General features: G+C 53.5%; 2 protein-coding genes across 5 annotated transcripts in view; one reads left to right on the forward strand and one right to left on the reverse strand.

The window, feature by feature from the left end:
- syne2b (spectrin repeat containing, nuclear envelope 2b) overlaps positions 1-13,029 on the forward strand; it is a 79,039-nt gene extending 66,010 nt beyond the window's left edge. Inside the window, exons 112-127 of the mRNA XM_047051399.1 lie at positions 2,950-3,112; positions 3,862-4,049; positions 4,356-4,506; positions 4,885-5,067; positions 5,856-5,993; positions 7,867-8,058; positions 8,475-8,787; positions 9,085-9,153; positions 9,909-10,045; positions 10,199-10,540; positions 10,685-10,885; positions 11,148-11,276; positions 11,393-11,584; positions 11,737-11,811; positions 12,136-12,182; positions 12,539-13,029. Of these exons, the coding sequence (XP_046907355.1) occupies positions 2,950-3,112; positions 3,862-4,049; positions 4,356-4,506; positions 4,885-5,067; positions 5,856-5,993; positions 7,867-8,058; positions 8,475-8,787; positions 9,085-9,153; positions 9,909-10,045; positions 10,199-10,540; positions 10,685-10,885; positions 11,148-11,276; positions 11,393-11,584; positions 11,737-11,811; positions 12,136-12,182; positions 12,539-12,749 (2,731 nt within the window). The 3' untranslated portion in view covers positions 12,750-13,029. The remainder of the gene's footprint in view (positions 1-2,949; positions 3,113-3,861; positions 4,050-4,355; positions 4,507-4,884; positions 5,068-5,855; positions 5,994-7,866; positions 8,059-8,474; positions 8,788-9,084; positions 9,154-9,908; positions 10,046-10,198; positions 10,541-10,684; positions 10,886-11,147; positions 11,277-11,392; positions 11,585-11,736; positions 11,812-12,135; positions 12,183-12,538) is intronic.
- Positions 13,030-14,104: 1,075 nt separating this feature from the next.
- The window catches only part of esr2b (estrogen receptor 2b), a 14,687-nt gene continuing 13,780 nt past the window's right edge, over positions 14,105-15,011 (reverse strand). For all 4 annotated transcript variants that reach the window (XM_047048603.1, XM_047048629.1, XM_047048612.1 and 1 more), the window contains one exon: positions 14,105-15,011. This exon is cut by the window's right edge and continues 393 nt beyond it. The gene's annotated coding sequence lies outside the window, so the exon portion shown is untranslated.

Here is a 15,011-nt window from a genome sequence, read left to right on the forward strand (position 1 = left end):
CCCCCTCTCCTCTCCACTACCCCCCCTCTCCTCACCCCCATGGCCTGGAGTTCGCTCGCAAATCTACTTCTTTTGTTGAAGACTGAGGAGAAAAGGATTTTATATACATCTCTTGTTTTGTGAGGTGTTCATGTGAAGTACTGAAGTGGATTGTGTTTTCTTGAGTGGGAGAGTGATTGTAAAAAAAAAAAAATGGGAACTTTGTCATTTAGTTTTTTGTGTAGTTGAAGTTCTGGTTGTCATGGCAATGCCATGTCTCTCACAAAAACTCACACAGGCATAGCTTGTCGCTCGTTCCGTTGCCATGGGGACGAATGAAGTTGGGAGGAGAGGGTGTGAGCTGGAGTCGTCAGTTGGAGAGTGTCGAGATGGAGAGAGCGAGAGTGTCTCTTTGTGCAGAATAACTGACTTTCCAGGATTCAATTAACACCTTTTTCAACGTTGAAGCTCTGGAGTTATTAACATAACAGTAAGAGAAAGGGGGGTGTACATGCTAAGTGCTGCTCAGTTCTTTGCGGCAGACCAAACGGTGACAACACTTGTTGAAGGGTTGGGTCCCCAGGGGGCCAGCTGTCAGGCAGCAGCCCAGGACCCTAACCCAGGACTGACGAGGTGCCCTTCCAGCCTGTACTACCCTCAGGGCCACACCTGCTTTAATGGGCCTGGGCTCTAATCCCCCCTCACTGGCCTTCAGGTGACCAGGTGACCCCCCCACCCACCCCCCCACCCCCATTCCATCCCATCCCACACACCCATTTACACCCCCCCAACTAAATATCAGATGTGCTGTGTTATTGTGGTAAACACCACAGAACCTCCCTAAAGAGCCAAACTGGGTCACAGCACATGCTGCCTGACAGAACATCCTCAGGTGACCCTGCGCGTAGACAGCATGGCTGCTGCCTCAGTATGGCTGCTGCCTCAGTATGGCTGCTGCCTCAGTATGGCTGCTGCCTCAGCATGGCTGCTGCCTCAGTATGGCTGCTGCCTCAGTATGGCTGCTGCCTCAGCATGGCTGCTGCCTCAGTATGGCTGCTGCCTTAGTATGGCTGCTGCCTCAGTATGGCTGCTGCCTCAGCATGGCTGCTGTCTCAGCATGGCTGCTGTCTCAGCATGGCTGCTGCCTCAGCATGGCTGCTGCCTCAGCCCTGCTCCAGCGTGGAAGCTGTGAGCTGGAGCCGTCTGAGGGGGAGGGGGGGCACGGGGAGGACTGGGGGTGGAGGGGAGGGGCTGAGAGCGGAGCGTGTGGCAGGCAGAGCGGGGGAGCACGCTCGCTGACGGCCGAACCGCCATGAAGTAGCCCTCCTCACCAGCCCGTGAGTACCTCTCTCTGTCTCTCTCTCCCCCTGGTCCTCACCCTCCTCACCAGCCCGTGAGTACCTCTCTCTGTCTCTCTCTCCCCCTGGTCCTCACCCTCCTGCCACCCAGCTCAGCCGGGTGAGAGGGGGAGCAGAGAGGACGCCTCGTTCAGTGTGTGTGTGTGTGTGTGTGTGTCAGGGAGAGAGGGAGAGATGGTGAGCAAGAGAGAGGGGGGGAAGGGCTGGGCTTGATCGCTGCGTGCATGTAGCAGCGTCTTCCATTCATGGCTGTGTGTCTCTTTGCATGCTACGGTGTCAGCTTCGTGGTGGGTTTGCGCCCTGTTCACGTCGTGGGCTGTGAGACTTGGTGTGTCTCGGTACGATGTGATGGTGTACGCATCCATGCTGTCTCCTCCTCCTCCTCCGCATGCCACACACTCTCAGGAACACACACCACCTAGGATCTCACTGAACGGCTCTCTGATGAAGACAATTACCCAGCCCAAAATAGACAAGCCAGCGCGTCTGTGTGTTTGGCTCTGCGATTGCAGATCGCTTTCAGTATCCGACACCGTGTCTTGTTCACACTGGAGGAAGGACCAATAGGATGCATCGTGCTGTTCACAGATCCGCTTGTTGCTGGTTTAGCTTTGGTGTTCCGTATGTCTAGCTGAAGACCAGGAGCAAACACCAGTCACCTTGACAACCGGGGTGTCAGTCTATCTACACACTCTGCAGTGACGTAGCAGCATGAACGTGAATCAGACAGTTCATGTGTAAACACACACGTACACACGTACACACGCAAATGGGTTGATTTGTGGGAGCTGTCAGTGGAGTGTTCTATGTTAGGTCACATGACTGTGGAATGCTACATTGTATTGTTGTCCGTGCGTTCTGGAGAACACACCTATGCGGGTCGTTGGCCGGTTAGTCAAGCTGGAATGCCGGTTCTGTTTCACATTCTTCCTGCGACGTCATTTAGAAGGGCAGGCTGATGTAGGTCACTTCTGCTCCCAGCATGCATTGCGCTAGTGGCTCCCCCCGCTCTTGTGTCGGTGAGAATGAGAACTATGATAATCACATAGTGTGAAGACCAAAGGATGCGTTTTAGGGGAACGATGGCAGAGTTTTGGCAGTATGACCTCTCATTCGTCATGGTTACGTCAGCTGTTCAAAGCTGTCGCGTTGTGAGGTTTAGCTGAGCTCGTATGCTTCGGGACATCACAGAATCGCAGTCAAACATTCCACTGAAAGGGGAAGCATGTGCTGTATACATTCAGTGTGACCTACTGTCGCAGCCCTGTCTCCTCTAGAACATTCCACAGGTCAAATAGGAGAGGAAGGGTGAGGTTAAAGCCACAGCCGATGACATCACGGATGGGGGGGCGGGGATCTGGCCCCCTGATTGGCTGACGGGCTGCTGTGTTTGTGCCCCTGCAGGGGATCTGGCCCCCTGATTGGCTGACGGGCTGCTGTGTTTGTGCCCCTGCAGGGGATCTGGCCCCCTGATTGGCTGACGGGTTGCTGTGTTTGTGTCCCCACAGGGGATCTGGCCCCCTGATTGGCTGACGGGCTGCTGTGTTTGTGTCCCCACAGGGGATCTGGCCCCCTTATTGGCTGACGGGCTGCTGTGTTTCTGTCCCTGCAGGGTGAGGAAGCTGAGAGAGACCCTGGTGACGGTGCAGCAGCTTGACAAGAACATGAGCAACCTGCGGACCTGGCTGTCCCGTGTGGAGTCCCAGCTCAACAAGCCCGTGGTCTACAGCGTCTGCCACAGCGACGAGATCCACAAGAAGCTGGCAGAGCTGCAGGTACGGTCAGAGGCACGACCAGGAGCGCGTGCCTGCTCCAAGTTCCGTCAGTTTTTATGCGTTCTTGGCCCCGTTTGTAAGTGAAGCGTGACAGGAAAGGTATAGAGAGAGAAGGATAGGCATGCAGCAAAGGGCCCGGGGCCGGATTCGAACCCAGGCCTCAGCCGAAATGGAAAGCTCACTTATCCAGTGAGCTCCTGGAGTGCCCCATACCTGTTCTTCTTCTGTGGTTCTGTGGGGAACTGAGAGAACACGTTGGCAACGGGTCTGATTGAAGCAGAAGACTTAAGTGATTTCTGGACATCCGAGCGCTGCACCGTAATAGAAGCCCCAGCAGGGTGCGGAGAGCAGGGGCTGTTAGGAGACTCACATCAGGCTGAGAGGGTTCCCGACGTGTGCTGATGTGAAAGCCAGGGCGTGGAAAAGCTCCGAGTGTACAGAGAAATGGACTTTAGCATTTCTAGTCCACCCACTCACCACAGAGAGAGGATGAGAACGGAGGAGAGAAAGAGAGCGAGACGGGCCAAGGGCTTCATACCTGCTTCTGTAGCAGAGCAGAGTCTGCTCCTGTCATTAAAGAGGACGGAGAGCTCTGAAAGTGGAGAAAAGGGCTCTGGCAAGACTGAGCTCTAAGTTGCCGGTGCAACAACTAAAGTAGCAGCTCTAGAAAACCTTTCCTTCTATGTTCTCGTGTAGGTGCTCCAAGAACCTTGAAGAACTGAGAACTGATAGTGTGTGTGTGTGTGTAGGACCTGCAGAGGGACATTGAGCAGCACACAGAGGGGGTGGCGTCGGTGTTGACCCTGTGTGACGTGCTGCTCCACGATGCAGACGCCTGTGGGAGTGACACAGAGAGCGACTCCATCCAGCAGACCAGCCGCAGCCTGGACCGCCGCTGGAGGAACATCTGTGCCATGTCCATGGAGAGGAGGATGAAGTGAGGGACACACCAACACACACACACACAAACACACACACACAAACACCAGCATACACATACAAACACCAACACACACACAGGAGACCTGGATGCAGACACACCGCATATTGCTCACAAGTTGTTCCCCGTTAACGTGATTTATTGACGTTTTTTTGTTAAATTGTTTATTTTGAATTTCTTATGGATGTTATTTTGTTCCTTTGCTCTTCTTTGCTGTGCTTCCTTTCCTCCTCCTTCCACTCCTCCTCCTTCTCCTCTCTTCCTTCCTCTCCTTCCTCTCCTCCTTCTCCTCCTTCCTGTCAGGATTGAGGAGACATGGCGACTGTGGTGTAAGTTCATGGACGACTACTCGCGCTTCGAGGACTGGCTGAGGACGGCGGAGCGCACGGCTGCCAACCCGGCCTCCTCCGAGGTCCTCTACACCAGCGCCAAGGAGGAGCTCAAGAAGTTTGAGGTCCGCTAAGTCACCCACATGACGTCAACACAGAACACTCTCAGTTCCATTTGTTCATCCAGGGCTACACTAGTGTTTCTGTCATTCGTATGATGGTGGTGGGGTTGAGACTGCCCACAGAAGAAGTTTTTGGTCCGGCAGTATGGATTACTAAAAGAGATTAGACTGGTTAATCTGAGCTCTGCTGAAGTCCTCCATTGTTGCCTCACCCTAAATGATATCCATCTTTATGTAGCTATACACTGCTTTAAAATAATCAAATAAACCAGTTTGGTGAGAGTCCTTACATTCTTGCTGTCTCCTCCCCCCCCCCCCCCCCCTCCTCCGCCCCCCCCCCCTCCTCCCTGCCTCCCCCCCCCCCCCCCCCCCCCCCCGCAGGCCTTCCAGAGGCAGGTCCACGAGCGTCTGACCCAGCTGGAGCTGGTCAACAAGCAGTACCGCCGCCTGGCCAGGGAGAACCGCACCGACGCAGCCAGCAAGCTCAAGGTCATGGTCCACGAAGGGAACCAGCGCTGGGACAGCCTGCAGAAGAGGGTGGCCGCCATTCTCCGCAGACTGAAGGTGAGAGGGCAGGGTTAGAGGTCAAGGGTCAGGGTGTTACTATACTGTGGCATCTACTGTACATTTAACAAGACTCTGGATTCACTATTGGCAAGACAAACTCTAGTTGGAAAGGGGGTCATTCCGGTCAAGGGATCATCCTGTATTGTTTCTCTCACAGGCATGTTGTAGTTTGTAGATCCTCTTGAGGATAAAGGGTTAGGTCTGCCAGCTATTCTTAGTGTGGATGTCAGCTGTGAGGGTTGGAAGCTGTAAGCTGGAGAGGAGAACTCCAGCAGCAGGTCTGGTCTCTGCCTGTAGTGGCAGCAGTGCTCCTGAAGAGGGCGCTGGTCTGGGGGGTCAGATAAGGAGGCTGTAGTGTGGATTGCTGAGTTTCTCCTTGGGGCTGATCAGCTAAGCCCTGGTGTATTAAGGTCATTTCCCAGACGGTGACCAAGCAAGACGAGTCACGTTGCTAAGCAGCCGTTTCCGTTAGAGACGTGTGGCCCACACCAGAAGAGGGATATTTCAGTCGCTGTTTTGAGATCAGAGTTAATCAAAGAATTCCACAGTCCTGATCAGATAGAGTCAGTCTGCAGGTGGCATCTGTCCTTTGTAGCCCCTCCTGTCAGAGAATGTCATACTAACCACTGGCCCCTGCACCACAAAACAAAGACATTCACATTGATGTAATTTAAATTGATGGAACCATTCAAAAAAAAATATACGGAATGATTGGAATGCACCAGTGTGTCACGAAAGAAGGTCATGTTTAGCATGTTGTCACCCTGGTCCCTGTGTTTCCCCAGCACTTCACCTCTCAGAGGGAGGACTTTGAAGGCACGCGCGAGGCCATCCTGGTCTGGCTGACTGAGATGGACCTCCAGCTCACCAACGTGGAGCACTTCTCCCAGAGCGACATCGAGGACAAGATGAGGCAGCTCAACGTAAGCTCTGCCATGCCCCTTCACCCCTAGTCTAACCGGGCTGCTCTTCTGCTCATAGCCAGACCCTGCTACCAGCGTACAGCGGGGCTCTGAACTGTGTGTGAACGCTCCTGAAGGTGTGCCGACGCCAGAGTGTGTTTACTGGCTGCTGACGCTCTCCCTCGCTCTCCCTCGCTCTCCCTCGCTCTCCCTCGCTCTGTCTCGCTCTCCCTCGCTCTCCCTCGCTCTCCCTCGCTCTCCCTCGCTCTCCCTCGCTCTCCCTCGCTCTGTCTCGCTCTCCCTCGCTCTCTCTCGCTCTCCCTCGCTCTGTCTCGCTCTCCCTCGCTCTGTCTCGCTCTCCCTCGCTCTCCCTCGCTCTGTCTCGCTCTCCCTCGCTCTCCCTCGCTCTCCCTCGCTCTCCCTCGCTCTCTCTCGCTCTCCCTCGCTCTCACTCGCTCTCTGTCGCTCTCTCTCGCTTTCACTCGCTCTCCCTCGCTCTCTCTCGCTCTCCCTCGCTCTCTCTCGCTCTCTCTCGCTCTCCCTCGCTCTCTCTCGCTCTCCCTCGCTCTCCCTCGCTCTCTCTCGCTCTCCCTCGCTCTCACTCGCTCTCTGTCGCTCTCTCTCGCTTTCACTCGCTCTCCCTCGCTCTCTCTCGCTCTCCCTCGCTCTCCCTCGCTCTCTCTCGCTCTCCCTCGCTCTCTCTCGCTCTCCCTCGCTCTCTCTCGCTCTCCCTCGCTCTCTCTCGCTCTCCCTCGCTCTCACTCGCTCTCCCTCGCTCTCCCTCGCTCTCTCTCGCTCTCCCTCGCTCTCCCTCGCTCTCTCTCGCTCTCTCTCGCTCTCCCTCGCTCTCCCTCGCTCTCCCTCGCTCTCCCTCGCTCTGTCTCGCTCTCCCTCGCTCTCCCTCGCTCTCCCTCGCTCTCTCTCGCTCTCACTCGCTCTCTCTCGCTCTCTCTCGCTTTCACTCGCTCTCCCTCGCTCTCTCTCGCTCTCCCTCGCTCTCTCTCGCTCTCTCTCGCTCTCCCTCGCTCTCTCTCGCTCTCCCTCGCTCTCCCTCGCTCTCTCTCGCTCTCACTCGCTCTCTGTCGCTCTCTCTCGCTTTCACTCGCTCTCCCTCGCTCTCTCTCGCTCTCCCTCGCTCTCCCTCGCTCTCTCTCGCTCTCTCTCGCTCTCTCTCGCTCTCCCTCGCTCTCCCTCGCTCTCCCTCGCTCTCTCTCGCTCTCCCTCGCTCTCTCTCGCTCTCCCTCGCTCTCACTCGCTCTCCCTCGCTCTCCCTCGCTCTCTCTCGCTCTCCCTCGCTCTCCCTCGCTCTCACTCGCTCTCCCTCGCTCTCTCTCGCTCTCCCTCGCTCTCCCTCGCTCTCTCTCGCTCTCCCTCGCTCTCCCTCGCTCTCCCTCGCTCTCTCTCGCTCTCACTCGCTCTCTCTCGCTCTCTCTCGCTTTCACTCGCTCTCTCTCGCTCTCCCTCGCTCTCTCTCGCTCTCTCTCGCTCTCCCTCGCTCTCTCTCGCTCTCACTCGCTCTCTGTCGCTCTCTCTCGCTTTCACTCGCTCTCCCTCGCTCTCTCTCGCTCTCCCTCGCTCTCCCTCGCTCTCTCTCGCTCTCTCTCGCTCTCCCTCGCTCTCTCTCGCTCTCCCTCGCTCTCACTCGCTCTCTGTCGCTCTCTCTCGCTTTCACTCGCTCTCCCTCGCTCTCTCTCGCTCTCCCTCGCTCTCTCTCGCTCTCCCTCGCTCTCCCTCGCTCTCTCTCGCTCTCCCTCGCTCTCCCTCGCTCTCTCTCGCTCTCCCTCGCTCTCCCTCGCTCTCTCTCGCTCTCTCTCGCTCTCACTCGCTCTCTCTCGCTCTCTCTCGCTTTCACTCGCTCTCCCTCGCTCTCCGTCGCTCTCCCTCGCCACCGCAGGGCTTCCAGCAGGAGATCACGCTGAACACCAACAAGATCGACGCCCTCATCGTGTTCGGGGAGGTCCTGATCCAGAAGAGTGCGCCGCTGGACGCCGTGCTGATTGAGGACGAGCTGGAGGAGCTGCACTCATACTGCCAGGAGGTGTTTGGCAGGGTGGCCCGCTTCCACCACCGCCTCACCAACAGACAGGTCAGTCTCACGCCGCTACGTTTACCTTTTAGTCATTTAGAAGACGCTCTTATCCAGAGTGACTTAGAGTAAGTACAGGGACATTCCCCCCGAGGTAAGTAGGGTGAAGTGCCTTGCCCAAGGACACAAGCTCAAGGGTGGAGCTCAGTGGTAGAGCATTGGACTGCAGATCAAAGGTTCAAATTCCGACCGTGGGCCGTTTTGGGTAGAGGCGTCTGCTGCTACAGGAATGCATGGTTATTCTCCAGCATGGTGTCGAGCTCACCTGGTCAACCTTTCAGACTCCACCTGTTATTCAGCCATACAAAGTGAAATCAAGTTGTCATACCGATGAGATTTATATCTAAATAGCAGTTATAAATCGAATTAGCAACATGTGTTTGATGTTGTTTATTGAGAGCTTGTTTCCTGCCCAGGTCCTCGATGACGAGAGAGACCTGTCTGACCGCGACACAGACCTGGAGGACTCGGGAGAGCTGCCCGGAGGGTCCTGGAGGGAGGAGGAGGACGATGATGAGGAGAAGGAGGAAGACGAGGGCTCCGTGGGGGTGGAGTCAGCGTGCCGGCAGGGGGTGTGTCACCTGCTGGCCCCGCCCCTGGAGCGCTCCGGTCGGGGGACCCCGGTCAGCGTGGACTCCATCCCCCTGGAGTGGGACCACACGGTCGACGTGGGGGGGTCTTCTTCTCACGAGGACGAGGAAGATGTTACCTTCTACAGCGCACTGTCAGGTGACCTCTCTCAGATCCACTTCACTCAGCTTATTTCTCTGTCTCTCACTCTCTGTCTCTTTATCTCTTTCTCTGTCTCTCTCTCTCTGCCTCTCTCTCTCTCTCAGTCTCTCTCTCTCTGCCTCTCTCTCTTTCTCTGTCTCTCTCTCTCTGCCTCTCTCTCTTTCTCTGTTTCTCTCTCTCTGCCTCTGTCTCTCTCTTTAGTTTGTTCTTTGTCACCAGGGTCGAGTGAAGTTTGGTGAGGAGTTTTTGAGGGGGCCCATTAAGCTCCACTGACCCACCTTTTCTTCCTTTCAGAGGTAGAGGTCGCTGAGAGCTCTGAGTCCTTTGTTAAGGCGACTTCCAGAGCGCTGAAAGCAGCCTCGGGTAGGCACTCTGCCTCCAGCATGTGCCTTGTGGCCAGGCATGACCCCCCCCCCTCCACCCTCAACCCCCCTCCAGCCTCACCCCCCTCCACCCTCACCCCCCTCCACCCTCACCCCCCTCCAGCCTCACCCCCCTCCAGCCTCACCCCCCTCCACCCTCACCCCCCTCCACCCTCACCCCCCTCCAGCCTCACCCCCCTCCAGCCTCACCCCCCTCCACCCTCACCCCCCTCCAGCCTCACCCCCCTCCACCCTCACCCCCCTCCAGCCTCACCCCCCTCCAGCCTCACCACCCATCCCACCACTTTAAAGACTGCATACCTCAGCTTTGCTGATCCCATCAAGCTGGTTATTTCACTTTATTCAAGAGAGAGACTTTGAGTTGCTTCTCCTCTCAGAAACTCCAACCCCACTAATGTGCTGTATCATGTCTAGATGACGTGTCTCCCATGGAGCACAGGGTCAGGTCTAACAGTCCCACAGGCCCTCACTGTGTCTTATCCACTCATCGTCCTGAACCACCCACCTCTGTTCTCAGAAGTGGGTGGAACACTGTACGACAGTGTTCTGTTGTGGTTTGTCTTTGCATGCCATCCTGTTGTGTATTGTGTGTTGGACAGCGATGCAGTGAGAACGCCGCCATGTTTGACCTTGACAGATGAGGAAGCAGGTGGGTTCCTATTCCTGGTCTCTCTCTATCTGCGTCTCTCCTCATCCCTCTCTTGTCTTGTTCTTGTCTCCTTCTCCTGGCTCCAGTGAAGTCAGTGACGGACCCCCCCAACTGGCACTCCCCAGAGCCCCTGGAGAGGAAGCGAGCTCCCAGGGACGTCTTCAGACGCCTGGACTCCTCACCCACCCTCACCCCCGCCACCCCCTTCCACCAGCAGGGCTATGTAAGCACACACACTCACACACACCTGCTCATGCTCGCTCACTCACTCACACACTCTTACACTTATTCACACCCACACACCCTAATTCAGTTGTGGACTAATAATTCTCTCTATTCTAAAAGACATATTTGTGTGTGTGTGTGGTGTGTCCAGGCTAAGCTCATGTCAGAGTGCACTGGCAGCATAGACAGTGTGAAGAGGGTCAAGCTGATCCTGAACGATGACGATCTGGAGTCCCAAGGCCTCCCCTCGCTGCTCCCGGCCGACAGGCAGGCGGGGGCGGCCGTCATCCAGCGCTGGGAGCTGCTGCAGGCCCAGACGCTCAGCGAGGAGCGCAGCATCCAGCAGGACCTGCAGCACTGGCACCGGCTCAACTCTGACCTCAGGGATGTCACGTCCTGGCTGGGCAGGGTGCTGTCGGAGCTGGAGGGACTGCGGAGGCTGGCTCCCTCCACCAGGGTCCGAGACATGGAGGAAAACATCCAGAAGCTCAAGGTAGTCGCCCGGGCTGTTTCCAGAACGGAATTCACAATCGAACACGACACAAATGGAATTTGTGATTCCGATTCCTTAGCGACAACGACAATTTCCAAAACGGGCGTAAAGTCTTAACGAAAGCCTTGCTTCCGCCCCATCCAGGAGATGCAGAAGACCTTCAACAGTAACAAGTCTCTGATGATCACCATCAACCTGAGTGGCCGTAGCTTCGAGCAGGGCGACAGTGCTGAGCTCCAGGAGCTGCAGGAAGCTCTGCGCTGTGCCAACCTCAGATGGGCCCAGGCCTGCTCCAGCCTGGACAGCTGGGAGGAGGGGCTGCATAGCACCCTCATGCAGTGTCAGGTGACGAGACACACGCACAACTCTTTATACGATCCTTAAGTGTTTTATGGTTGTTTAAGGTGCACTTCTATGGTTGTACGTCACATCACAACAGGCAGTACGTACACGTGAAGTGATGCTGCTTGTAAAAAAGGTGGTCCAGAAAAAAGGTCCAGATCAAAATTGATTTGTGCTTTAATGTGTATTGGTGTTTTTGGAATGGGTGTGTTTGAAATGAATAAATGAATAAATGTTTGAATTTGACCTTGTGTGTGTGCTCCAGGAGTTCCAGGAGACCCTGCACTCGCTGCTGCTGTGGCTTTCCCGCGCTGAAAGCACGCGCTACGCCGTCAACATCCGCGACCGCGCCGTCTCGCGCGACGCCCTCCTGAAGCACAGAGACGCGCTCACGGTAAGCGGCGGCTCGTTCCGACCACTGTCGACGTTTGACCGGCCAGTGCTGGTTTCACACAGGACGTCACTCGCTCTGGCGCTGAGCCTAACCGTGCTCTCTCGCGCCCCCTGCAGGCTCTGCGGGAGCAGCTGCGCGGTCGGCAGCTGCAGGTGTCCTCCCTGCAGGACATCTCCTCCCAGCTTCTCCTGGAGCCCACCACCGAGGACAGCCTGGAGGCCAAGGAGAAGGTCCACGTCATCGGCAACAAGCTTTGTCTCCTTCTGCGCCAGGTGGCCGGCGACCTGCTCGTGCTGCAGGACAGACTGGTACGTCTCCCTAGGAACACCTCCATAAGCTTTGTTGTGAAGTCGGGTGTTTTGTTACACGGTTATGAACATACCGGATCAACTGAGACATTTGTTTGGTCGCGTGACTTAACCGGTGTTCTCAATGTTTGTTTTCTGTTTGTGTGTCTCAGGAATCCTGTCCGACAGGTTCAGAGGTGGACAGTGTGGGCCTAAGATCTCTCGACCGTCCTCTGCTAAGAAAGAAGGTACGATACTGTACTGCATGCAGCCATAGACCTCCCAGAGTAGCCTAATGGAGTTTGTGCTTTTCCAAAGACTACTTTTGACAGAGCACTCAGGTTTTTCTACAGGCTGTGTGGCGCATGCAAGTCTTTGTCAATGCTTTCAGCTTCATTCACCTATCAAAGCTGTTGAATCACATACTGCTTGAAATAGAATCACATCTAATATTTTTTGTTGTTGTGTGTGTCCTGTGCCTGTGTGTGTTGGTGTGTGTGTGTGCCTGTGCGTGCTTGTGTGTGTGTTTGTGTGCCCCTCGTGTGTGTGGCTGCTTGTGCATGTTTGTGTAGGAATCTGGAAAACAACTTCCTGGAACACAGCCCCCCATTTCTAAAAGGTATATGCTGAATGTGTGTGACCCTTCTAACACAAGGGTCGAGTCAACCTCATCCAGCGGAACCTTCACACTTTACTTTCTACCGCTGTAACACAAACAATACAACAGTTTTGCCATGTACTCAATTAGCAAATGCTTTCATCAAAAGTGACATACAGGGGAGGGGGGATTTGAACCTGGGAGCTCTTGATCCATAGGCAAATTTTCTACCACCAAGCTACACATCACAACATAAAAACATGTTAATAACACCTTTCTGATACTGTATACGTGCGTCTGTCAGTCAAGACGTCAGCCATGTGACATGTTCCTGTGGATGCTGACGGGTGTGTGTGTGTGGGTGTCTCCTTCTCCAGGGAGGAGACGAGGGACTCGTCCCCAGCGCGGCCTTTCTTCCAGCGGGTGCTGCGTGCCGCCTTCCCCCTCCACCTGCTCCTGCTGCTGCTGCTGGTGCTGGCCTGCCTGGTGCCCCTGTCTGAGGAGGACTACAGCTGCACCATGTCCAACAACTTTGCACGCTCCTTTTACCCCATGCTGAGATACACAAACGGGCCCCCGCCCACATGAGGCATCATCAACACTGTCCCATCCCCCTTTACCCCCTCCCCCACCCACCTTCTCACTGGAGCCCCTAACCTGTACACACTGGAGACCCTAACCTGCACACACTGGAGACCCTAACCTGCACACACTGGAGACCCTAACCTGCACACACTGGAGACCCTAACCTGCACACACTGGAGCCCCTAACCTGCACACACTGGAGCCCCTAAGGACTTTTTTTTTTCTGTCTCTCAGCTGCAAATTGGTATTTTGAATTTATTTAAAAACATTGTTTATATATGAACTTATGGTGTGAAAGCATTGAGGCAAAGAAGCCATATCCTTGGTTCAGGTTGAAGTAAATCTTTTGATATGTAATATGTTAGTAAATACTGCCCATCAAACCTTGTCTTCAACATCAATTCAAAGAGGTATTTCAAGATGTGTTTTGTCACAGACTTGTAATTGTAGTTTCTCATGATGATAATAATGACGGGAAGCCTACTACCAAAGGATCAGAGAGTATAGGATGGTCATTTTGTACCACATTTGCTGTTTTTACCATTTTACAACAAACTGTAGGTAGCAAACTTTGTACATATCGACTGAAAGAAACATTTTAGTTTTTGTTGTGAAATGTGATTATTGCTGAGTAATGGCAGCAAGTCATCTGCAAACATGCCTTGCTATAGTCAGTGCTTTTTTGGGGAGAAAAAAAACCTTTTAAATTACTTCATTCAGACAACAGTGGACTTGCAACTTGTTTTTATGCATTTGTATATAATGGAAAACTACTGATAGATACCAGGTGAATTATTGGTAATTACCATGTCCACACAAACAGGCCTCTTTGTTAATGATCACATTGGGTCTGATCTGTGCTCTACTGTGTCTATGTGTGTGTGTGTTTGTGTGTGTGCGCGCGGGTATGTGTGTGTGTGTGTACGTGCGTGCATACTGTATTGACTACATTTTAGCACTGAAGCCCCGATAAAAATAACAATTATGTTGTTTGCTCTCTTAAGCTCTGCTTTCAGTGAGTTGAACGAGGCAAATCGAATTGCTGTTCTACCAGAGCATACAGAATAATGAATGTATAAGATAAAGCCAGCCAGTAAGAAATGAATGTAGCAGTACATCACAGTACAGCTGCACAGGACAGGCACAATCCTAAAGCATGCGTTTGTGTGTAGATTGGACTTTGTGCTTACTGCTTCTGCACACAGATTTATTTACTCACGTTAATAGTTGGTATTCTGAGTGCTAAGCTGTGGTTGTCTTTAAAGAGTCAAAGTTACTTTGACCACTAGCTCTCTGTGAAACTTCTCCTCAGTACATCCCCTGCACTGCCCAGTTGGCCAATGGAACATACACAGTGATGTGTACAGTCTGATTTATTTTCTCAACGGTTATTTATGGGACGTATTGTATAGTTGCAAATTTTTATTGACAATAAACATTGTTTGCCATGACTTTGTGTTTTGTGCTTGATGTTCACGTGATACAAATGAACATTTTTGTTGGTGTGGGGTTTATAGTAGCACTTAACAGAACTTTTGACAGGACATTAGACATCAGACACACAAGCGCCATGGGGCTGAGGGTGTATGCCGGTTCCTTCATGTTTTAAAACAGTTGCTGGTTGGGTCTGTCTTCTGAGTCCACCCCACCAAGGCCACTTCTGAACGTGTGTTGACTCTGGTTGTAGGAACGAGGGGGGGGAACAGCCCTGGGGCGGACAAAGGACAAAGACCGTCCGACAAAATTACATATCAACTCATCTATGTTGTGTGTCTGGTAACAGCAGTCTGTCCTTGTGGTAAATGTTCACGTGGACCTCGTTCACCTTCATCCTCGTAAGACAGTACAAATTATTTACCAAGATAGCATACACACGTCGATTCAGGAGATACAAATATATTTTTAAATTATTTTTTCTGGTCAAGGTTCAAATACCTACTGTGTCACATCCTACATTAACCACACAATTACAAACAACACGTCAATAATCAATACATTCAATCAAAAACATTTCAATTCACGGTTACAACTGGGTACAACTGTAATATTAACCATTAATCCAAAAGAGTTTCGAATTAGTTTTTCCAGTCCACCAGTGTATGGATATGGTAGAGTCTAAGTTACTGCCCCTCCACATCGTCTGTGCAGCCACTTGGTGTCCACACAAAGAACCTTGTCATGTCCTCTTTCACATGTCCCACCTTGACACCCCCATTCAGGTTCACCTCTCCCACCTCAGCCAAGCCAATACCCTGGAACAGTGTC

The sequence above is a fragment of the Hypomesus transpacificus genome, chromosome 3 (assembly GCF_021917145.1).
Source record: "Hypomesus transpacificus isolate Combined female chromosome 3, fHypTra1, whole genome shotgun sequence".
NCBI classification, from domain to species: Eukaryota; Metazoa; Chordata; class Actinopteri; order Osmeriformes; family Osmeridae; genus Hypomesus; species Hypomesus transpacificus.